This window comes from Callionymus lyra, chromosome 15 (genome assembly GCF_982586985.1).
Source record: "Callionymus lyra chromosome 15, fCalLyr1.hap1.1, whole genome shotgun sequence".
Classification (NCBI taxonomy): Eukaryota; Metazoa; Chordata; class Actinopteri; order Syngnathiformes; family Callionymidae; genus Callionymus; species Callionymus lyra.
In genome coordinates, this window is record NC_141832.1 from 22,619,539 (window position 1) to 22,645,008 (window position 25,470).

Here is a 25,470-nt window from a genome sequence, read left to right on the forward strand (position 1 = left end):
CAAGATGGCAGATCTCCCAGTATTATACTATCCTGGCCAACCTTTTTTAAAAATGTAAGAGTGGATGCATTTTGGGGGACATATCTGGGTAAAGAAAATCAAGTTTAATATTAATTATTATCCTTTCCACACCTCTAATTTGTCTCTCAAATGGACTCAAAAGCCAAACAGTTCGGGGACCCATAAGGTGTCATCCAATCCCACCAGCAATCTTGCACTTTAGGAACCTAACTCAATCATTATTGATCTTTCTCTTCCTGCCAAAGTTCAGCTTCAGATCTGCAGCCAAAAACTCGTGCAACTTTTTGCTCGTGCATCCGCCTACACGCTGTCTCTTGTCTAATGTGCGACATCGAAGTCACGATGAGCCCAGAACACAGCGAGGAGGACCTTTCCCTGTCGCATCCTCTCCCTGCTGCATGGCAACGGGAGGAGGAGACTGGCCGGGATGAGGGGCGGGTACCGCGGTCCCGCGTGTCCTCCTCGCCGCAGACCAACGCACTTCTCTCCGCTCTCCCATCCCTCCGTTTCCGCATATTACAGCCTGACATTCACACTTTTCCTCCATATACCCATCGAGCCGTCACGCAGCGATGTACCCGCGGACCGCTCTCTGATAACCCGCTAGTAACCCGGTGCTGTCGCGTCTTCTTTTTCTCCATCTTTTTGACATGAAGAGCGACGGGATCTGTTCGGTCTGAGACCCGCTGATGTTTGGCCCTCGGACTGTCTGTCATCGCCTGAGGCCACCTGTCTCCTCTCGTCTGCTCGGCATCTTCGCGGCCCACGATGCTGTGATCGTGGGGAATATGTGAAGAGGATGCTGGTGTGGTGCTTCGTGGTCTTTGCTGCAGTGGGCGAGAGGCTTGCCATCGCAGGTGAGGTGGAGAGGAGGAGGGAGGAGGGTGTGTGGTGTGTGTGGGGGGTGTTTGGGAAATACCCTCTATTTCTCTTTTCTGCAACATCACTTGTTTTCCGTTGAGGCTGTCAATCATCTGGGTGGCCTGTCTGAGCTGGGATGTAGGAGACTTGATGCATCCACACATTTGCACAGAATCATCTTTTATTAATAGCATAACTTGAGTCACAGTACATGTTGAGTTGTTCAGCTTTGAAGTGAACATGGTGACATAGTGGTTTGATCAACAAGTCACATTTTCTGCTCTTTCACAGATCTTGTTTCACATCTTCTGTCAATGGTGATTTTTTTTAACGGTACTATTTCAACCTATTTGATGCAACATTATAGTTGATGAAGGTCTCACTTGTTGACTACCAGGAGAGTATTAAAGAACAATTCCTATTGAATTTATTTTCCTCTTGTTGGTTCCTGATGAATATTAATGTGTCAAGTTTACTTTTTTGTGCCATTTTATTAAGATGCCATTGTCATTAAATGATATTTGAGTATATGACTGAACAAAATGCCTATTGAAATAGATTAAAATTGGTTGAAAAGGTTTAAGTAATTTTCAGTTTTGTAAATTCTTCTGATGATTTTTGATGTACATGTTTAAATCATGAGCCAGTTTAGACCTGATGGTTCGATATCTGACATTTAATGTCCACATGTTTGGAAGTCATTTAAACAGGAAATGATAATGTGCATTTATTGTTGGTATGTGACCTTATTCCTTGAAAAAAAAAGGTTCAAGATACACAGATTTATACGGTATTGCTTACAATCCCCTTAGCAGTAAATTGTCATGATGGACTAACATTCACAGTCATGTAATTAAAAATAAATCACACAACTGTCTTAAAGACCCATGTCAAGTGCATAGAATTTTCAACTCAACCAGAAAATGGATGACATGGATTCGCATCTAGTGTTTTTTTTTTTACAATTTTGTGCTGGTATCTTGTCTTATTTTTATAAATTATTATTATTATTTATACAGCCCAAATTCTTTCCAAAATTCTTTCTGACTCCAGAAGCCCTCCTCATTCTATAGAAATACTGAATATGAAAATGTATTAATAATGTGCCACGATACACTGCTGATATAAATGATAATAACAAGACTAAAGACTTAAGTGCTTTATTTTAGTTTTATTCTCCCTAATTTAAAATTAAACATACAGTATAGACTCAACATGCATTTTAAAATAACCATATAAGTATCAATGATTGGCAGGACACATCTTAAATGATGCACACAACACTTTAGTCCTAGATGGGAATACACATGAATAAATCTGATCTAATCTTGCATTTCTTTTGCAAAAAAAATAAGAAATAGATAAATCTTAAGCAACACCCGAGGTTGAAAACTTCCTCAAACGACCAGAACAATGATCTGATGTTACTTTAAGAACATTTCCATTCTGGAGTCAATTTCTATGGACTATGTTGGTTGGATATTGTGCAGCTTGTAGGACCATGACATGACAGAGTGACATCTCAACCTGTAATGGATTGGAGTGCCTAAAAGATCCAGTTCACACCCTCAGTAATCTATCAACAACTGTGATGAAACATATCTTGTCAACCCTCTCTTTGGGTCGGGATGTCCTAAACAACTGGGTCACTTTGTCCTCTTGTCCCTCTCTTGTTTTTTTGATCTAGTATCAGGGCTGCTTGTTTGGATCTATTGTGGCTTATATACCAGAAAGGACAGCCAGCAGTCCCATGAAGTCGACCCCTACTCTAATATGTGTGTGTAATATTTAACACGTCCACATCAAAACCAATATGATGTCCGTTTACTTTATTCCAGGATCTGACAAAAGCCCAGAGCAGGATGGAACCACCTGGGACTGGTTTTCTTTGGCCGGACCACCTGGCAGCAGTGACTCAGGGATTGAGGTCACCTACCCTAAACGACTGGTCCAGCAGATCAAGTCAGAGGAGGAAATGGCCCATCAGCACTTGGATACCAGGGTGAAGAACAGTGTCAGGGACACATTGGTATGTCATGTGTCACTATGGATGGGTGTAATGAGATAAATCTTCTATCACGATATGGACGATTTTATATCATGATAACAATATACCACAATATACCACAAGAGTAACTTGAAAAATAAACCCAGACAGAAAATGCATACTTTTTCTCTCCCTTTATTTTGGAACTATGTTCTCATGATTTAAAGTACCATGATTTAGTACCATTTATTTTCTATGATTCAAGAAAAACACCCTGTATTTTTAATTACACAACTTTGTTAAATAACAGCACCAACAATCAAACATTTAACATTCAAAGAATGTTAATAGTAACATTTGTTTTCTTATGAATGTGTAAATAAAAAACAGAAAAAAAGACTACTATATATTGGAAGAGGTGAAACGTCTAATAAAAGTTAATTTTTATATGTATCACCAGTATAATAACAAACCTAAACATTTGTCTTATTCCTGTGTAAATAAATATCAGAGCGTTCAACTATATTCAAACAACAGCGATGAGCACTTGAAGTAAAGAAAAAACATGATGGAAAAATGCACTTTTCTTCTTTTTAATTTCATTTGAATGTGAGTTATATTTTCTTTGTCTTTCAAACACTTCTGTGACTCTTGGCTGCAGTAGTTGACTATTTCTCTTTTGGTCAGTGTCATCCGAATGTTACTGTGAAGGAAAAAGGACACACAAAGTTGTATTTCAAAATAAAATGAGCAACACTCAGGAAGCATCTCATTATGTTACATTATATAACAGTATCGTCAGATTAAGTTAACAATCAATGTATTGCAAATTATTATAACCATGCACAACTATACTCTACTCTACTATATTCAATCTTAATCTCACAACTCTTGCAAAAAATGACAGATATATAGTAACAATAAAAATCGAGCCATTATTCAAAGCAAAGAAAATACATTATCTTTGTTATCTTGACTAAGAAAACATCACTCACTTGAAGGTGAAGAGTATCACCCGTTAACGCTACATTTCATAAATGTTAAAGGAAAAAAAAGTACAATAATGTGATGTTTTTAAAAAAGTGTGTAGTTTCTCGTTTAGTTTCTTGTCCAAATATTTCTTCTTCTTTCACAGTATTCTACTACTCGACTACTATTTTCTGATCAGAAATTAGACAAAAGCGAGCCAGGAAGAAATAGAATGGTATAACTGTAGTATTCGTTTGTTCACAACATTCCTAATATATTTTCCTTGTTGATGTTATTATTATTGGGTGACGTGGTACAAATCAAATATGCTTCCTTAACTGTTTTATCATGAAATGTTCTGCTTTTAATGGCTCCTCTCTTTAGATGCTGACTTCTTAGACTACATCAGGCAACTCTGGTGAATGTAATGAAATATTTATTACACAGTTATATGTTAATATAACTATAGCTGACTGGTGTGTAGGCATGCAAACCTCATTGTGCGTCTTGTTCTTGCAGAGCAGCCTCATTCTCTCTCTCTGTACATTTAAATGTCGTGTTCTGCGCTCTGCCGTAACTGGGTGGTCTTGAAGTACTTTCAACCCCGAGCTTGTGATTCTGACCCAGTTAGTCATTGAAAAATCTTCCAGTACGTCCGCATGTTGTGAATCATATTCACCACGGAAAATGTTCCCGGCGAATGTTTGGTTTATGCTCAGCGGCCACGTGACGAAGCTCACCTTCAAGTCATCGCGGACCGTCGGCCGGTTGCCGCGCCGAGCCCTCTGACTCGTCTCCATTATTCAGGGGTGTGTTGAAGTGTGGCCCCATTAAATATGAAGCAGGACTGTGTCAGCCACGGCGTCCAGGAGAACTAAGAATTACCTTGTCGTTCTGAGTCTCCATATTTAATTGATCTCCACAGATCCCACTTTCCAGCTCTTTAATACATGACATTTCCATTCTAATGTTGCCTCGCTGTTTATTCTCTTTTGAAATAACTCATAATTGTCAGGTTTATATATACAGTCAAGGATTCATCGACACAGCAGCTGGTCAGTGTGATTAACAATAGTGATTCACAGCCTTTGCTTCCTCCCGACTGAGATGTAAACACTGACATTTACGGCCCGGTTTAAATCCTCTGCTGGGTGGGCAGCCTCGGCACCTCCGGCAGATGTACACTAGTCACTTTTACACGGATAAATGACGACGAGTTCCCTCCCTTCCATTCATCACGGGCCCGGCGGCTCTTAATGGGTCAGGGGTCGTACCAGTGCGAACGCAGACAATAACGACTTTATCAATCATCGCATCTCAGTCGCCCCGGATACTTTTAGTGCTCGATCGACTGCTGCTGAATAATTCATTTTGTCAAAAGAGGCTTACAACGGAGTGACACACTTAGCGCGAATTGTTGCTCTTGATTTACCACCGATCCAATTTATCTTGCAGCCGATCCATCTGGCCCAGAGCTGTTTCCAAGTGGACGCGTTCGGGCGAACCTTCATTCTGGACCTGGAGCTGAACCAGTGAGTGTTGCTGCTGAGAATCTCTTGTGAAAAACATCACCGGAGAGACAGAAGTTGCTCCTCGTCACTGCTCTCATGAGTGTCTTTGTGCCGAGTATTCCACGTGACAAGTCGGGGAATACCTAAGTGGTGCTTTTATATTCATGAGACTCAACTGAATTGACAAGAGAGCAAATATATATATAGATAAATATATTATATTCCATGATGATGACGCTCTCTTAACCAGAGATATTTTTCTACTCAACACGTTTACAGTTCAATAAATACAGTTAATGCTTTGTCTGCAGTAATTTAACTGTCACTCGGCACTGGCTACACATTGGTTTAAATGGAATGAAATACAAAATCAGTCAAAAGCCATTCTTTATTAATCAAACAGAAATACACAGTAATAATAATAAACCTTGTATTTTGAAGGGTGACATCCATTACCCAGCTTAGACCTACTAATGTTTTCACACTAAATTCAAGTCAGCAGCTATTTCTCATGAATTAAATACTGACCGCATGAGAGTGAAAGCATGAGTTAGCATAAAGTTTCTCTTCTCTCTCCACAGTCACCTTCTCGCCTCGGAATATGTGGAACGTCACGTTAACCAGGATGGAAGACACTCACAGACTTTGGTGAGAATATTTTCTCTTTTAGCTTTGACCTTTATTTTTAATCATTTTCCCGGTAATAATTGTTTATTGTTATTTTTGGACAGTTTATCATTTTTCCCTACATAGTAATACATTGAAATGTATGTTTTTTAAGTGGTGGCTCTGTTTTTTCAGGTTAGGAAAGTGACTTCTAAAACTCAAAGAACAGATTTCAGAGATCGGAAATTATTCAAAAGTCACAACAATTTTACTTGTACAAGGAGAGATTAATACAGAACCTTCTAAACGAATGTACGATTTTACTCTGAAGAAAGAACTGTTTCGGTCGCATCTTTATACTCAATCCTGTGTTATTCATTATCCGAGAGACAAGAACAAAGTGTACAACCTGAAAAACACTGACTAGAATGAATAACTGGTCGTAAATTTAATTCTGATTTTATTGTCTGATGAATTGATAAATAAATGCTTCGGGTTTTTTTATTGTGACTTTTGTTGCGACAATTTCTGATATTGGTTTTTAAGATTTTAGATGTAAGACATTTTAGTTTTTACATGATACACTTAAACATCACATTCAGATGCAGTGACCGGTCATTCTATCTGGCGGTTATTTTCGTTATATGTAAATTGATGTCTACGAAAGTCTATTTTAATCTCAGACTGTCCGTTTAAGATCATGCTTTTTGGAACTAGTGTTGGATTTATCATTGTAATTCGAATGAATTGATCTCATACTGTCGTTTCATCTATTTCTGGAGAGTGTGGGCTTTGATACAGAAGTAGGCTGCCAGGCGCGTATACTGGGTTTGGTGTGTACGTGGGTTTGCCTGTCAGCGGCGAGCCGTACACTGTTCTCACTCTTTGGAAAAGGAAAAGGCAGCAGATGCCTGTGGTGGTGAAAAAGCACGGAGACCTAGAACTAGAAGATAATATGGAGAAACTAGAAATAGAAAAGGCATTGCCTATTGTTGACCACAGGCACAACTAATGTTTTTTAACGTCCTTCCCCGACGAGCAGCACCAAACTCTCCCGCAGACCACCTGACCAATCACAGGCATGTAACCATGGCTACCGGTTAGCAGTATCATTAGGTTCCCTGGCAGACAACAGAAAGGAAGAAAAGTGAGTCGGGGGAGGCTGAGATGGTAAGATATGAATAAAAATGTACGAGCTTATTACGGGAAGTAGTCATTTTGGTTGAAGCAGGAGCAAGTAGAAGCCTGTAGAGATGGAGAAGAAGCTGCTTCCTGACCAGATTGACGCTCTGCTGGACCGAGCTTTTCAGGAGCTTCAGCCGATTCTGCTCTACATGGGAGGTGTGATAAATCCGTGCGTCATCTGCACCCTTGTCCAGATAACCTTAAGAAAACGTGTTTGCATTCCTTGAAATTGTGAAAACTCGGCCATTACTTATTGGGAGCGAGAGAATCCCCCCCTTCATTCACCCGTTCATTTATCAAACACAGCCACGTGCAGGGTCTACCTCGGCGACTATTGTCAGAGGAGACGCGAGCAGCCGTTAAGTAGGCCACAAACTGTGCCAGAGTTTTTAGTGAAGCCTGTGAGAGGTTTTTCCTGACCTAATATCTGCTAACCAGTAAAGAAAATGAGACGATGTATGTAATGTCCACAGGGAGGAGAGCACTGCTACTACCAGGGACGGCTCAGAGGTTCACCAGGGTCCTGGGCAGCTCTGTCCACCTGTCAAGGACTCTGGTAAGTCTGACCCGCTCTTCGTCGTTTTTCGACCTTTACATTTCTCTAATTTCCTATTTCCATCTACAGCGGTATGTTCTCTGATGGCGCCTTCTCTTATGGCATTGAACCAACGAGAAATGGAAGCAATCAGGTAAACAAAATGATGGACTTTTGGATATCTTTTAGACATGGTCTTGGTATTCCCCATCAGGGGTTGCTACACCAAGCCTTCTCCACTCTTAACCTGTTTGATCGACCACTTGAATCAATATTTACCTTTCATGTCCTCCTTTATCTTATTCTTCCGTCTTAAAGCACAATCTCCAACAGGCCACTCAAAACACGAGTCTGAGCCCTCAAACTTTGTCACCAAACTTCTACAAGACAATGTCCCTGCATGCCTTTCAGAAATCAATTAACATTCCTATTTCCTGGAGTCTCCTCCTATTTGGACCGGCCTGGAGTAACTCACAAGAACCATTAGCAGATTCTGATCCACAGACCTCAGAGCCCGAGCTGGGGTGTAAGGCTGGATCAGATCACTGATCTAAGGAGGAGCCTGACCATGAATAGATCTGAAAGTAAGAACCAGATATTTAAAATGGATCCTGAAAGAAACTGGCAGCCAATGCAGAGATTTAAAGATCAGGAAAATCGGAGTTCTACTTGAGCGGGTCAGAATTCTTGCTGAGTTTTGTGATAACTGCAGTCGAGACAGCTCCTTCTTGTATAGACATGAAAATAAACTGTTAAAATAGTCTATACAAGAAGACACAAATGCACGGATCAGAAGACATCATTTTGCCAGGTTTAGAGATTTTCCTCAGTTGAAGGAAACAGTTTCTGTTCAGTTTCTGCAGTGTTGAACTAGAGACATGTCTTTGTCAAATACAACACCCAGGTTTCTCAGGCTCAGTTTGACAGACTGACCTAAGTCACCCAAGTACTGACTCAACCCTGGAACCTTATCATCAGGAGCAATCACCAGAGTTTCAGTTTTGTCCACATTTAGCTGCAAAGTGTTTTCACTCAGCCATTGTTTGATTTCTAGCAAACAATTGACTAAACTGTTCAGCCTCTAGAGCTCAGTTGGATCAAATGAGCAGTAGAGCTGGATGTCATCAGCAAAAATGTGGTAAAAAAACATCAGGAAATCTCTGAATGATTTTACCCAGGGGAATCAAGAACAGCAAAAACAATAAAGTACCCAGAACAGAACCTTGAGGGACTCCACACAACAGAGCCGCTGATTCAGAGCTCATTTGATTGGCAGATACACTGAAACTGCACCCACAAACGTATGATGAGAACCACTGTTATCTAGACAGTCCCACTTCATCCCTCAGTCTTCTCAGCAGGATCTGGTGATCAACTGTGTCAAAGGCTGAGGACAGATCCAAGAGAACCAGAAAAGTGAATTTACCTGAGTCAGCCGTCGTCATGATGTCACTGGACACTTTCAGTAAGGCTGTCTCCGTAGAGTGATGTTTACGGAAGCCAGACTGAAACTTCTCATGGATGTCGCTCTGATCCAGGAACAAACACAGATTCTCAGACCCTTCTCTAAGATCTTGGACAAAAAGAGAAGCTTAGAAATAGACCTGATAAAAGTGAGGTCAGTCGGGTCGAAGCCTGTTTTTTTGAATAGGGGCTCCACAATGACATGTTTAAATTCATCGGGATTACACCAGTAGAAAGGGAGAGGTTCACCCTTTTGGTAACCCAGAAGCCAATTACTGTACATCAATCACTTTGATAAAGAGGCTACACGGAAGAACATCAGACGAGCAAGAGTAGGGTTTCATCTTGTTCACCAGTGCTGATACGACTTCACTTCCTCTTATTTACAATGGCTCTTTTCACCCACACTATTCCAGCCCTACTTGACTCAACTTGACTTAGCATAATTTTACAAGACACTTAAATCTACTCACTTACTCTACACCTGAGACGTCTCCTTACACTTGGACGAAAAATCCCAACTCAATACAAATTCACATTGAAACATTATACTCGCATTCATAAAATAAAACGCGGTTTGTTCTACAAAAACCTCTTAAAGCCACATGATTCAACAATAGACTTTGGTCTTTTGTGTCTTTTTGATGTTCTCATGTAGGACGATGGTGCACACCTGATCCGCCAGATGCCAGATGTCAGACTTTCACCTTCCTGCACAGGTACAAGATAAAACAAATACATTTCTTATTTCAAAATAACCATTATTTGGATATAAATGGTAATCAAACACGTGTAGATTCACCCTTTTCCTAAACATTTACACCAATATAAAACCATATTATTTCATATTGAGTTCAATATAAACGATAATGTAAATATAACAACATGAACATTCACACTAACTATGGACATTAGGTTAAATAGATTGAATTGTAAATGTGGATTATCTGGTCAGAGGTACCATAGTTTTCGTTTGCCTCTGTGTGTGTCCAGACTGTGATGAGGAAAGTGGGCGAGATGGCGAAGGAGGTGATGATGACAGACCGGACCAAACCAGGGAGCAGCAGGAGCCTGCAGTACTGAGAAGATCCAAGAGATACGCCCGAAGACCCTCTGTCCAGACTGAGACCAAATACATCGAGCTCATGGTCGTCAATGACCACGACATGGTGAGTTTAAACATGTTTCCATTTTACTGTAACAGACCTTGATATAAAGAAAATCTGCCATTCGACTCATGGGTCGGTGGTCAAATCAAGTTGCTCAAGTCATTTTATTCTTAAATCAACCAAGGTTAATGTTTATGTTGACATGTTGACCTATAACAGACAAAGTGCAGGCGCGGGGCCACACGTGGCTATCTTACACCATCTTTGCGACCCGCATGAGGTCAAAATATTACTACAAATCCAACAGTTTAGCAATATTACCGATGGCTATTTTACAATATGTCTACTAGTGTAACCTAGTGATGGTCTGATGAAGCTTCATGAAGGAGTGTCATTATTTTCAGAGTCCACTAGATGGCAGTCCCTGCACTATTTTCATTTGTTTTGAACAGCTGTACTAATTAAACTTTTGAACTGATGGCGCCACCTACTGACCTCTAAACAACATGAAAGTGCTTCATTGAAGCTTCATCAGGACATCACTAGTTTAACCATCACATGTTACTTTTAAAACATCAATTTTCTTAATACATTTATTCTCTGACTCTATTTGTACTTTATCGATATCAGTTTTACCTTATCTGTAGATCTTTTCTATCCTATTTTTCTAATGAAACATACATAAAATCAAATATTATACAATTGATTTTAAATATTAACTACATTACTACTATTTATGTTAAATCGTTTTTTAATAGTAAACTATATTACATATGCAATGTTTATTTTGCTGTAGAATATATTTAAATGCAATCAGAATCAGAAACTTTTATTCCCAGTGTTATCAACACAACATTTCTTTTGGTGTCGGTACAGAATAAAAGAATGTAATAAGATAACACCCAAATAAGCGATAGAAAATCTGAATGAAGCACCAAGGCAGTCATTTAGCTGCACATAAAATGAATTTTAAAAAAAGAAGGAATAATATACAATTCAATTCAATTCAATTCAATTTTATTTAAAGTGTCTTATCATAACAAAGTTATCTCAAGACACTATACAGTTGAAACAAGACTATAGTTGATTAAGGAAAAATAGATCCCAGCAATTCAACAAAGAGCAAGAAGCGAAACACTGTACAGTGAGCTGTACAATCAAATCAAAACTTGTAAAAAAAGGTAATCTTGTTGTAGATTTTGTTTTTAGGTTTACAAAGACTATTTCGGGACTGGACTTGACCGTTTCATTCTAGGTTAATAAGGTCAAGGTAAAATCATAATAAGTTGTGGGAAACTTTTCTTCACCATATTTAAATAAATATTATTTTCATGATAAGAAAGTATTTAAAATGGATATCAAAGAAAGTAACACATTTTGTTTTCCCTCCACAGACTGTTCAGCTGCGTCGCTCTGGCAGTCAAACAAAGAACTTTGCAAAAGCTGTAGTCAACATGGCTGACGCGGTGAGATATTGTTGTTTTTAATCAAAACCAAGTTCTATTTCTAAGCACAAAAGTTTGAAGATCACAGGCTTGTTCCCCAGATCTACAAGGAGCAGCTGAACACAAGAATCGTGCTGATCGCCATGGAGACGTGGACGGCCAAAAACATGATGCCAGTGGTGGAGGACCCGGTGATCACTCTGCAGAACTTCATGAAGTACAGGAAGGACAACATCAGGGAGCAGAGCGACGTCGTCCACCTTTTCTCGTACGACAACTTACTAATGATTTGAGCGCTTGTGCATGTAGACAATAATACTAATGTTTTATTATTTTCTGGCCGTAAGAGGGCGGACGTTTCAGAGTGGTCGGAGTGGGACGGCCTTCATGGGAGGAGTCTGTTCCTCGATAAGAGGAGGAGGCATAAATGAGGTAAAGATCTCATTACATGTCTGATAACTATAAATTACAGTATATTGTGTGTAACAGCTTGTCTTAAAAACACATGAAAACCTCTCTATAAAGCCTTGCTGGTCACAGCAAAAGGCGGTCCATGCTGAGTCTTGTTCTGCTCAAGGTTTCAGCCTGTTGAAAGGAAGTTTTTTCTCGCCACTGTTTCTCACCGTGATTCTCTGGGAGTCTGTTTTTCTCTTCTTTTATATAGTTTTATTTAAACTTTAAAGTGTAAATCTTTTGTGATTCAACACTTTTTTATAATATTTTACTAAATTAAAAACTGTCTGGAGCTCTTGTCAACAATTACGTAGTGAAGAACATCATTGATGTGATGGTTCAGGTTCTACTGCATGGACCATGCCTTTTCAAAATTGAACATGTTATCACATTAGAAATCTAACTTACGGCTGTGAACTTAGACGAAGAAGGGACATCAGAGATCACAATGCATTTTACTTGCAAGGAGAGTTAAATACAGAACCTTCTCATCGATTGTCCCATTTTCACGTTTAAGTGACGAGGGAATAATTTGAAAGGTTTCATATTATCAGTTTAGCTTTCTAAACTCAAGTCAAGCTTACTGCACAATCTCTAACAAAAAAGAGCAAGTTTTTTTTTTTCAAATTGTACTTGTTTGAGACCTTGACTCCTGCAAGGGCTTGACTGATGTCATTAAATTCCATGTTAAAGTGGTTCACACATGTAACCTTAAGTAAACGTGACATGGTTCATATTGTTTTAATGTCAGAATCAATGAATATATAGGTCATAATTCTGTTTTACTTTCAGTACATGGAGAAAATGTAAACATATTTAACCGTATGAAACTCTTGTGCTTCAGTTTGGGAATGTTGGTGCCATGGCCATCACTTTGTGTCAGAGCATCGGGCAGAACATCGGGATGAGGTGGAATAACATTCGCAACTCTGCAGGTAAACGTGAGTGGTGGAGGGTGGGGGGTGGGGGGGGTGTAACCACAGCCGGAGGGTGTGAGTGTGTGCATGACCATCAGCCCCTTCTGTTATTATGCTTCTCCATTAAGTGACTGCTCACCTGCAACCAAGAAGGAGGGAGCGTTGGAATGAAAATCGCTGCCATTGAACAATGATCCCGGTGATGAATGATGAAAAGCAATTAGCTCCATTATTTAATGCCAGCAGGAGAAGCTGCCGTCGGGATAGTTGCCGTCGTTAAAGCAGATGAATGATGTGACCAGCAGAGACTTCTTCATTTTTCTGGCCCTCTGAAGGTCGTAAATCCAATTCCAGGCGGAAGTTGTCTCGGCTGGTCACCACGCATTTAATCTGGGATTCATTTTAATTTCCCATCTATAACCCTTTGATGCTCACAGGAGACTGCAAGTGTCCAGATACCTGGCTCGGCTGCATCATGGAGGACACTGGGTGAGTCTTCATGTCACATGACTTCTTTCTGCGCCCTATATGGAACTGACCGCACAAGGGTCCGGACTACAACAAGAACTTTTAATTATATTGCTTAAAATTGAAGTTTATTGCGACTCTTTAGAGCTTTATATTAGAAAAAAATACAATAAAATAATATTTTTCATATATTTAGATCAATTTGGTTCCTTTATTTTGGCTGAATGGCCCCTTACAACAGCCACTAAATAAATGTGGCCCCTCAGGAAATTAATGCTCAATGACGGAATTTAAAGATCTTGTCTTTTATTTAAATGATAACTCGACTCTTAAGAAATTAAGTAAGTAAGTAAAGGTTTTTTGTAAAGTGCCTTTCTAGACAAGGGTCACAAAGCGGTTTAACAATCAAAAACAAGATACAGCTAAAATACATACTTTCAAAGGCCAAGACACATAAGACAAACATAGGAGTCCCAGAAAATCAGGGAAAAGCCTGAACAAATAAGAATGTCTTAAGATGTTTCTTGAAGGAGTCAGTAGATCCATCAAACACAGAGGGAGAGGAAGATCGTCTGGCCAGGAAGCATGTTCAGGAACCATCAGTAGACTCTGATCCACAGACCTCAGAGCCCGAGCTGGGGTGTAAGGCTGGATCAGTTCAGTGATGTAAGGAGGAGTCTGACCATGAATAGATCTGATAATAAGAACAAAAACTTTTAAATGGATCCTGAAAGACACTGGCAGCCAGTGAAGAGTTTTAAGGATCTGGGAAATGTGAGTTCTTCTACTAGAGCAGGTCAGAATTCTCGCTGCAGCGTTTTGTATCAACTACAGGCGAGAAAACTCCTTCTTGTTAAGACTCTCTTACCTGATCTAACAAAAGCCGTTTATCATTCATCGTTGGAGCACCATTTTGTTCCAGATGGTTTTATTTATGTCAGATTGAGAAGCGTTGGCATCAACACCCAGCAGATCCTGGCACGGCCTCTACTGGCAGCAAATCTGTTCATGCGCTTTATTTATCTGTTTAAATCCAGATACTATCTGCCCCGAAAGTTTTCACGCTGCAGCGTCGACGAGTACATCCAGTTCCTGCTGCAGGGGGGCGGAAGCTGCCTCTTCAACAAGCCCAACAAGGTGAGGATCACGTGGGCTGTTGCGAAAGAGTATTCAAGGCTTGTCAATTAGTTTTTCCTTTCAAGTGCTTATTTGCTGTCCTTGATTCTGTGTAAATGTTGTTTTATCTCCTGTCACTTTTCATCACACATCCTTCTGCCATGAAGCTGCTGGACCCTCCTGAGTGTGGAAATGGCTTTGTGGAGGTCGGGGAAGAGTGTGACTGCGGGTCACTGGTGGTGGGTTGATTTATTTGATCATCGGGTTTCTAACCTTCAGCCTACAGAGGTCGGTGTGTTCCGGGAATGATTCATTATTCCGTGTGTGTGTATAATTGTAGGAGTGCGCTCGTAATGGAGGAGCCTGCTGTAAAAAGTGTACGCTGACCCATGATGCCATGTGTAGTAACGGCCTCTGCTGCAGTGGCTGCAAGGTGAGTTTACCCAGAATGCAACTCATGTCTGTGTTCTTTTAAACAATGCTGTCTTGTTTGGTAATTTGTTGAATGTGTTAACCGAAACAAATCATTATAATTTAAGTAAAGCTTCGCTTCTCATTCAATTAAATGATCATTTTTACACAGAGAATATCATAAATTTGTTATCAGCATATATTTATCTAGTAGTCTTCTACTTGGAAATCATCATCATCATATCATATATAACATAATCGTGAGAGGAGGAGCAAATAAAATAGTTAACTTTTGCACTTTGAAAGATCCTAAAATACGACATTATTGGCTTGTTGTCTCTCTTCATAAATAACCTTATTTTGACTTTTTGTCAAGTTTTTGGTTCCTGCAGAAACAGTCTGCAAGAACAGTAGGGTCAATGTTGAGAAAGTTCACTTTCTATGTGAACTAGTTCCAAGATTAGTTCACCAATTTTAAAATCAACTATTTAATTTTATGGGCTATAAATGAAAAATTCCTAAAGTTAACCGCTCCAAGAATGAAATAGTTCATAGATCTTTTTTCTCTGATATCTTGCCACAAGCTCTTTTTTTTTTCAAAATGATTGCCACCGTGCATATGTAACTCAATTTCAAAATTACTATATCACTTTTTTAAAATTAAAGTTATTCAGATGTCCTTGTCATATCAGAAACTATTTCACATGTATTTTCAGCATTGCAGGAAAACACAGAAACTATGTGTGCTGTTGTTGAATATGCCATAGGAAATAATGCATTAATTTTTTTTTTTTTAGACTGGAATACTGTTAAAAAAAGGGATGATGACACTGACACTATTAGAAGTAACAATAGATTACAATCAATTAACTAAAATAATAAATGCTACATCTGCATTGAGAGTTATCCACACATCAAGTTATGAACAAATATTTATTAATTGAATGAGATAATGTAGTTTGTTTTTTATAAATATTTGTAAGTATTTCTGTTGGAACAGACTGTGACTGTTTGAGTCTCTGTGTGTCTGCAGTACATTAACATTCACAGTACTGTGTGTTCTAATTGCAGTACGAGCAGAGAGGTGTGGTGTGTCGAGAGGCTGTCAACGACTGTGATATTTCAGAGACCTGCACTGGAGACTCCAGCCAGGTACTTTTCATCCTTCGCATTATAAAATAACCTCCGTGATTTATGATTTGAATTATTTTTTTCTCCTCTAGTGTCCTCACAATGTGCACAAGCTGGACGGCTACATGTGTGATAGTAATCAGGTAATTACTGGATTGTGCTCCAGGCTTTTAATTCAAACTGCTTGATTTGTTTCTTATCTTCCTCCTTCAGGGACGCTGTAATGGCGGGCGGTGCAGGACTCGGGATGGACAGTGCAGAGGACTTTGGGGATACAGTAATTCTACTTTAACCTTTTTTTTTCGACAACGTCGTGTCTGCGTCTCTCACCCATCATGCATCTCTCCGCAGACTCGGCGGATCGCTTCTGTTACGAGAAGCTGAACGCCGAGGGGACGGAGAAGGGGAACTGTGGACGCGCCGGCGAGGGTCGGGGGTGGCTGCAGTGCAACAAGCCGTAAGTCACGGGGATTTAACGGTCCCGCTAATGCCATCACTCTCCTGTGGGTTTTATGGAGATAAGGTGTGGCTGAAGGTTCAGATTTGACACCACATAAAACACAAGCCGATGTGGATGGAGACCAATCATTATGTTTTCGCCATAACAGATAATAAATATCACTAACATTATATCGAGGAAAACGTGATTTTCGAGCAGACGTGCAACATTACTTTTTGCAGGACCTCGTTGGATTTGTCCGCCAGTATGAATTATTATGCTGGGGACAAACAAGTAGACTAGTGGTAACCATGGCAATAGCCATAAGGGTACAACATCCGCAATACACATTATTCAATCGTTAATATAAATCAAAATATCTCAATAGATATAACAGAAGATATTACCTCAACACTTAAATACTAATTATTTTTAGGATTGTGCATCTTGTTTGTAATTAAGTGCTTTTTCTAAACAAGATATTTCCTCTTAATCCTAACGTCCTCCATCTTGTCACAGCGACGTTCTCTGTGGCTTTCTGTTCTGCGCCAACATCACCATGAAGCCCAAGTTCGGGGACCTGCAGGGCGAGGTGACCAGCTTCACGCTCTACCACCAGAACAAGTACCTGGACTGTCGGTGAGTGAGGAGTCTCTCCGAGCCGCTGGTCCGCCTCCCCTTCTTGACTCGCTGGTGTGTGGCCTTCAGAGGCGGCCACGCTATGCTGGAGGATGGTTCCGACCTTGGCTACGTGGAGGATGGAACTCCATGTGGACCTAATATGATGTGTTTGGAGCGACGCTGCCTCCCTGTGGCTGCTTTCAACCTCAGCACCTGCGCAGGATCACACTTGGGACGCATTTGCTCAGACCATGGGGTAAAAACACATTTAAATCTTTAATTTATCCTGTGTATCCAGTCAGTGAAGGATTTATATACATTCAAACGTTTAGTTTTTAGTTTGAAAAATAAATATAGGCCTATTTTTAATATTTCCATTACATTAAAATGCTGTTTCTCTTGGAAATATTTAGTTATTTGTTTGTGTGAAATCTCTTCTTAACGCCAACTGGGTCATTCTCCAGAATGTTAGAAATGAATGTTGCTGTATTTTAATTGGAGATTCATGACATTTAAACTCTAATCTTAATATAATACAATTTTGCAGGGAGGTACATTTCACCTTATAATTTACAACAAGCTAGTAGTTTATTTAGTTTGATGCGTCCTTCATCGTAAAATATTTTAATCTGTTAGACGACCTTTAAGAAGTCAATCCATGAATGTAAAAACAAGGCATTAAAATATGATTGAATCAACTTTCAAAACTCTAATACAGGTATACACATAATTTATTAGTTAGTTTAAAATTTAAAATACTTATTTTTTCTTTTTTTAAAGAATTAAGCCAAACTAACAAACAACAGATGCATGTCGGGGGTTCATTTCTGAAGGCATTAAAAAAACATGTTGTTTTAATACAAAAACATATACGACGCTATACGAGTGTTTTTTCAGAAATTTGCCTTTTTTTTTTTTTTTTAATCTTTCAATTCAATTTTGGTTGATTGTTGAGTTGGTCTTGAATTCAACCTAAAATACAATTTAAAAGGCAGAGATTTTACTTGCCTTAAACTGCAGGAATCTTCTATATACTGTATATACAGTTTATAGGTTCAGCATCAGAAGCAGGTTGAATGCAGCTCTTGAGAAGTGGGAAACACAGCTTGAAAACCTCAGCTGATAAATGATTAAAATACTCGTATGCTACAAATATTACATTCAATAGATTAAATAAAGCCAAAATCAATCCCTTTCACTCCCTTTCATTTTTTTCTTCAACATTTGATCCAGTTTCACTTATGACTTCTATATATAAACCCAATAGTATCTGGAGGTTCACCAGCATTGATTTAATTCTGAGACTCACAAGATTACTTGATAATAAAAGGTTGCTATCAAATCAAAACTCAATTTTAGTTGCGGTACCTGGAATTGTTTCTGCGCTGGAGTAAAATTGTTCTTCATATTTGAAGCTGGTTCTATCAAAGTATCGTAGTTGTTAAAATAGACTTCCCTGACACTAACGTGGGTCCATTTTTAATTGAACTATTGCTACAATTTAGTAGCAAATAACCTTTACATATAAATCTAAACTCAGGATTTACATTTTTACACTGAATTTTATTGTAATCCAACAGTGATTGATGGATAAAGCCTTTCTATTCTTTCTATTCTACATATTTCATATTACTGTAGCTGCAACATAACTGTCCTCTCTAGAAAAGATCCAGGCACAACAGAGAGATGCTGGTTCAATCCCTGCTGATCCATCAGTGATATTTTTTATTAAATTTAAAACTGTCATCGAACCATAAAATGCAACTAATTTGGCATTTGATTTGAGAGGGAGTGAGACAAACAAAGAGCAGAGAAGCAATGGAACGTTTATCAAGTGATAAAATGTGTCAGGGAGTGGTTTTATTTGACGCAGAAGTGTGTATGTGCGGTCAGCGAAGGACTTTATCTGCAGTGCTCCAGGCGTCCAGCAGGAGATTCTATTTTTAGTGACGCTCTTCATCCCTCTCTTCCAGACTTGTAGCAACGAGGTGAAGTGCATCTGTGACCGAGACTACACAGGCAAGGACTGCAGCGTCTTTGACCCGATCCCTGAGCCGACGGTCCCGACCGGACCGGAGAAGAAAGGTCCGGAACCCCTTCTTTACTTCTTTACCCCTTTCTTCTCTGTCTGCCTCTCATGACCCTCCTCATCATCCTCACTCATGACATCAGGGCTTCGGCGTAGAACCTGCGAGACGTTGCTGTGGGTGGTTCTGTGCGTGGGTGTGTTTAGCGTGAGCATATGTGTGTGTGAGATGTATGTGTTGCAGGCGCCATCATCAAGTGTCTTCCTTATTTTCTTGCAGTCTGCCAATGACACAGTGATATTGAGCAGGAGAGGGAGACCGAAGTAATAAACCACTACTATCTCCTTTGTCTTTTTATTCGTGATGGCCTGATGAAGCTTCAGGAAGCAGTGTCATTATTGTCAGAGTCCACTAGATGGAGGTCTCTATTTTCCTTTGTCTGTTCTAATGAAACATCACGTCGTTTTTAAACTGATGGCGCCACCTACTGACCTCTAAACAACATGACACTGCTTCATGAAGCTTCATCACTACTTTTTATACGTGTCTCCCCCCCTGGCCTCCCTCCCTCACTCACCCCCCCTCCCCGCCCATGCCTCACCCGTCCAATTACTGGTTTCCTCCTGCTCCCCTTCATCTTGCTATCAGGAGGTTTCCCATCATCCTCCTGCATCTCTTTCTCGACTAGATGTTGTTGATGTACAGTGTTGATGCCGTCCTCTGACGTGTGTTCTTTAGTGGTGTTTGTTTTGTTTCCTCCTTCCTCCTTCCTCCTTCCTCCTTCCTCCTTCCTCCTTCCTCCTTCCTCCTTCCTCCTTCCTCCTTCCTCCTTCCTCCTCCTCCTCCCTCTGCGCAGGTCCAAGTGGCACCAATATCATAATAGGGTCCATCGCAGGTGCAATTCTCCTGGCAGCTATAGTCCTAGGGGGAACAGGATGGGGATTTAAGTAAGAGTTCTGGCATGCATTTGTGTACCTGTCTGCTTCTCCCCAAGGGTACCCCCCACCTACCCCCCTACCCCCAACCTCAGAAATAGAAGGCCAAACACAGGAGGAAAAACAACTGCTTTTGACAATAGATTTTGAAATTACCCTGCTCTCCATCTGCACCTTTTCATCCTCCACAGTAGACAGTTTAGTTTTCAGACTCCACTGGTGCCACATAAGGAGTTCATATTTAGCATCGGCCCCACTCCACAGTCCACTCCGAAGAGTCAAGGGACCCACGATAGCTCCTCAATCGCACTCTCCCACCGAGCATGCTGGCTGTTGCTCACCCCCTTTCCCCTGGACCTCAAAGGACTGCTTGAACCACGAGCTTCAATATTTAATGCAGCAGTCATTTGAGGATCAGAGGCGCACGTGTGCATGAGCTTTTACCAGGAGCTGTCGTCTCTGCAGGCATGGTAGCTCGTGACGACGCTTTCTCTCGTGTCCAAATGTACATTTGCTCTTGGTTGTCTAACAACTCGCTGCATTTTCTTACCTTTTTTTTAAATACATTAAAATCCAGTCAGAGAATGTGCAGAATGTACTGTAGATAATGGATTGAGGGACTTGCACTATGAAGTTATTACACCATAATGCATGTCTTATTACAGTGATGAACAACTTTTTACTGATGATACTCGATGCACAAAAGCTGCATGATGCTTTAAATGAAAACTGTTTACAAAGATGTGTGACACAAAGATGGTATCAGATTTTCTCATCAAAAATGTTTGTGACCGTAGCATCTACCTTCTCCACAAACTTTAAGTCTTTTGTTCTCAGTGAGAAAAAGTACAGGATAAAATAGAGTCAAATCAAATCGTTTGTAGTCAGCCCCTATTCTTAACTAATCTGTACCCGGTATGAGAATGAAATATAAAATCATCAAGAGATTTGCCAAAAAGTCTTTGACAGTAATCCTCAGTGAGCTATATATGGTGGATATATGCTCCCTTTTACACATGTGCTGTGTCTCAAATCACATACTTCTCTTAGTATACTAGAAGTTAGTATGCATCAGGATAGTGTACATACTAACTAGTACGTAAATTCTCCACAGATAGTATGTCTCAAATCAAACACTGCCGCTATGCACTAACAGGAATTGAGGTGACAGCTTCTTCTTCTACTACTATTTAACGATGATTTCAACCAGCTGTTTGAACGCTATCGCCGACACCTGCTGGCAGCCCGATTTGAAAGTTTGGAAAAAGAAATAAAGAAAATATGAGAATCGAAATATTCGCGAGATATTTACGCTAGTATCAGCACCGAAGACGTGTCATCCTTCTACTGCTGCGGAAAATACACCTGTAAGTATATGCATATCTATGCATTTATATATGACGTAACTTCCGTTTAAAACGTCATTAAGATGGCGGCCGTTTAGGGTGGTTAGTGTCCATCAAACCATACTCAGTTTTGTGGGCGTTTTAGTACGCTAATTTACTGTGCATGCCACACTAAATTTCGCATACTAAGAATTGCGACGCACTTACGCACTAAAAATACTTACTTTGAGTACGCAAGTATGCGATTTGAGACACAGCAATGGTCACATTTTCCGATTGATATTTGGTACCCTATTTATTTTGAAACTCTATTTACTGAACACATTGCGGTTGAATCATATGAGGTCACAATAAAAATGTATTTTGGGTTTTCCCTTTCTCACAATTACTCTAAAAGCTCAGCTTTACATTCACTTGTTACATATTTCTCCGTCAGAATAAACGTGTGAGTGGATTGTTGACTTTACAACAATAGAAAACGCACACAAGATTCTAGTGATTCTAGCTGATGAGGCTTCATGAAGCAGTGTCATGTTGTTTAGAGGTCAGTAGGTGGCGCCATCAGTTTAACCATGATCTGATGTTTCATTAGAACATTTGTTCGAATAAAATGAAAATAGTGCAAAGACCGCCATCTAGTGGACTCTGAAAATAGTGACACTGCTTTATTAAGCTTCATCAGAACATAACTAAACGATTTTAGTGAACATGGGCAATGTGGGTTTAATGGAAAGTATTTCAATCTGGAGCTGCTTCGAGCTAAAAATTAAAATATTGTGTTTGGACTGATTCCTGTTATATTTTGTTCAATAGAGCAACTAAACAGATTATTAAAAATGGTTCCATTATTACTCCACCTCGTCATATGTTTCTGGTTCCGGGGGAACTACATAGAAAACCATGGGGGCTCAGATCTACCTTAAAGGCAGCAACATTCACGACAACTGATTAAATATATAGTTTATTCATTTTTAAATGCCCTTTGGTAAAACTTCTACTAATAATGTAAAAATAAACTGCTAGCATGCACTGCCTGGCTTAAAAAAGACAAAAACATTCACTGTAATATTTGTGGAGTCAGCACTTTGATCGTAACAATATACAAGTTAATTTTATAATTTCACCGATCTTGTCATTTGTTCTATACGGCAGTTAATGAACTCTGATCGACTTATTTAAATATTCTAACATTTCTTTTCTCTCTCCTTTGCTTAAAAAATGCAGAAACATTCGCCGTGGAAGGTATACACACTTTCATGAATTTTTCCTCTTTTACAAAATCTTAATTCCACTGAAATATTTAAATCAACTTTTTCTGTCTCAACAATCTCTTTCAGATCTGGTGGTGGATAAGCTATTTGTCTTCCTTGTCCTGTCCTTCCATGCCTTCTCCCTCACACTGTGTCGTCCCCCCATAAGAAGAAAAGAGGGAAAGAAACTGAAAAAAAGAAGTCTTCCATTCCTGCTGACGGCGTTTCTGAAGTCTTCAAGAGAATATCGTTTTCCTCATTTCCTTGTATCGTTTCTCCGTCCTCTTGTTGACACGTCAGCCGAGTCATCGCAGCCATTTCTGAAGCGACACCGTCCTCCAGTGACTTGTTCCATTTCTCTTTTCATGGACCTCGACCACGGATTGATTCGATGGAGGTCTTCTGAGATCAACATTCTGGACAAACAAATGACTGTACGTAGCCCCAGATGGCTAAACACATCCTAAAAACGGACACATGTTTGTTTTTAGGCGGATACATTTGACTCCTAGCATGTTTTCCAAAGAATGTATTGGAAGGCTAAAAAAAAACAACCTATTAACTGGACATGAATTTGAACTTTTGTAGGCGCAGTGCCTCTTTTATGCCACAAGATTCGAGGTACAACTGGGTAAAAAAAAAAAAAGGTTTTGGGATCATCTTAATGCTGAGAGTTTCAGCTGAGACCGTTACTTCCTGTCTCCAACAACATACATTCCACCAAAATCTGTGTGTTTTTCACTTTTCAGACTGGAAGTTTCTACTCTTGTACAGGGATTGGTGTGTCTGAGCCGGAGCGAATGCTTGGATGAGAGATCTTTTTAATGAAAAACAAGACTGTACGCATGTTTGCAAAGGGCCTACGAGGGAGTTCAATCAGGATTCACCTTAAAATTGTTGCAAAGACGTGAAGGCGTTTGCACTGTGACAGAGTGTTGAGGTGTTCAGGGTGTCAGACACTACCCAATGTGATTGGTTGCACTCAAAAGTAACAACAAATGTGAAGAACATAATGGCTAAACTGTCGAAAAAAAAGGAAGCTCAGAGGAAAACATTTCAACTCAAGAGTCCAAAAAGCATCACTGCCAGCTCAGACGGTTCTAAAATTAAATCCTTTATACACTTTTTTAGTTCCCTGGTGCTCAGGGAGGGGACAGCAGATGGCTGGCAACAGAAACAGTGCAAGTCAAAAAAAGGTCTAGAATGGAGAAGTTATTGAGACTTTCGTTACAGGGATCAATAAACAATCAATAAGACAGATAAGCCCTTGGTTTGTGCACACTCCTGATACTGAAGAAAGTGGCAAGTAATTATTGGAAAATATATTACAAAGAAGGTGAAAGTGATCTGTTAACATGGTGGAAACTTTGAACGCAGCATGGTGGTTTGTCTCTCAGTTTTACACAAAACCATTGTTACTTCACACTGTGTCTGTAAAACAAAAAATGTTTTCTGAAAAGTTTTTTGCAAACGTGTTTTTTACCGGGACTTAAAACGTCATTACAATGTGCAGAACAGGGGGCACGGAGAAAAAAAAAAACATAGGTAACCATTGTTCTAAGAAGACTGAAGCTGCTCTGGAAATCTCTCTGTCGAGGTGATCCATCGCTGAATGTTTTTCAGGTCGGTGTGTTCTTACTTGACACTCTCAAGGACACTGAAGAAGATCCCCCATGACCAAACCCCATGATCTATCCCTCTACAACTGCCACCCCTTGGTTCCTCTGACAAGACCATAGGAACTGCCCACAGGTGCTTGGATCTGAATGTTCTAGTTGTGGTGACACAAATGTAGAAATAAAGGCTTTAAAACTGAAACATGAGAATCGGGACACAACAATGCGGACCCCAGAGGAAAGCCGGAGTACCCAAGAAAGAGACACTGCCACTGAAAGTGCAGAGTTTTACCCCGAAAGATGTTCCTGATTGAACTTCCCCTGGAGCTTTCTTTGTACCCATGCATTCATCACATGTGTGTTTTTAAATCCTGAATATTTCTACACATGAAATGATGCCACAAATGCAGCACGTTCAAAAAAAAATGAGTCTGCAGTTTCTAAGTCTACCGAATATGAGCACTAGCCAACTGTATGCACACACTTCTGTAAATAAGATATCTTGAATGTTCAACACTGAATGAGGCGGAAGAAATTGAAAAGATATTTATCCATTTCACATTTTTTAGTTGATCTGATTTGCATTGAAAAAGGTTATCTAATAGAAATTTGGTTCTATAGAAAGCATATGAGGCCCTCAAGCCATCAGCGAAGCTCTGCTAGAGGGCCAAAGCAGGCATGAAGTAGAATCACACATTCCTGTATCATTCCAGCCGTCACAGTTACGTGGACGCTCATAGAATTTATAAAAGTTCCCAAAGTGTAGATGATATTCCAGAAAAGAAGACATCCACTCAGAAGTCTGTGGCAGATGTAGGTATAAAATACGATCTATCGGAGAAAACATGGGATTCATCCTACCACATATTTTTAGACACTAACTTTTCAAATTGAGTTAGAATAATGAACAATGACTTGCAGATCCATTGCCAAGAAAGGGAAATAAAAGATTTAAATCTGATTCATTACTGTGTGGAGTTATTGTTTTCCCAGCATTGTCTAGTGGAGGGTCGGACAATCTATTTTCCTCAGGGGCGACTGTTTTAA

At 39.8% G+C, this 25,470-nt stretch overlaps 1 protein-coding gene across 1 annotated transcript; it reads left to right on the forward strand.

Moving 5' to 3' along the window:
* The first annotated feature begins 460 nt into the window (after positions 1-460).
* Positions 461-25,384, forward strand: LOC148065383 (disintegrin and metalloproteinase domain-containing protein 11-like). The gene is made up of 26 exons (XM_087808818.1): positions 461-878; positions 2,721-2,911; positions 5,294-5,370; positions 5,931-5,997; positions 7,614-7,696; positions 7,766-7,829; positions 9,798-9,858; positions 10,133-10,308; positions 11,643-11,714; positions 11,795-11,961; positions 12,041-12,125; positions 12,991-13,081; positions 13,501-13,552; positions 14,569-14,668; positions 14,815-14,886; positions 14,988-15,080; positions 16,130-16,210; positions 16,282-16,332; positions 16,403-16,466; positions 16,541-16,646; positions 17,148-17,267; positions 17,337-17,505; positions 19,223-19,334; positions 20,133-20,223; positions 22,782-22,799; positions 22,895-25,384. The coding sequence occupies exons 1-26, from the start codon at positions 821-823 to the stop codon at positions 22,908-22,910; spliced, it is 2,337 nt and encodes a 778-aa protein (XP_087664944.1). The 5' UTR covers positions 461-820; the 3' UTR covers positions 22,911-25,384.
* The last annotated feature ends 86 nt before the right edge of the window (positions 25,385-25,470 follow it).

Coding starts and splice junctions, on each gene's coding strand:
- LOC148065383 (XM_087808818.1), top strand. CDS start 821: ATGCTGGTGTGGTGCTTCGTGGTCTTTGCTGCAGTGGGCGAGAGGCTT. Junction 11,715..11,794: donor TAGTCAACATGGCTGACGCG/GTGAGATATTGT, acceptor CTTGTTCCCCAG/ATCTACAAGGAGCAGCTGAA. Junction 17,506..19,222: donor GCATTTGCTCAGACCATGGG/GTAAAAACACAT, acceptor CCTCTCTTCCAG/ACTTGTAGCAACGAGGTGAA.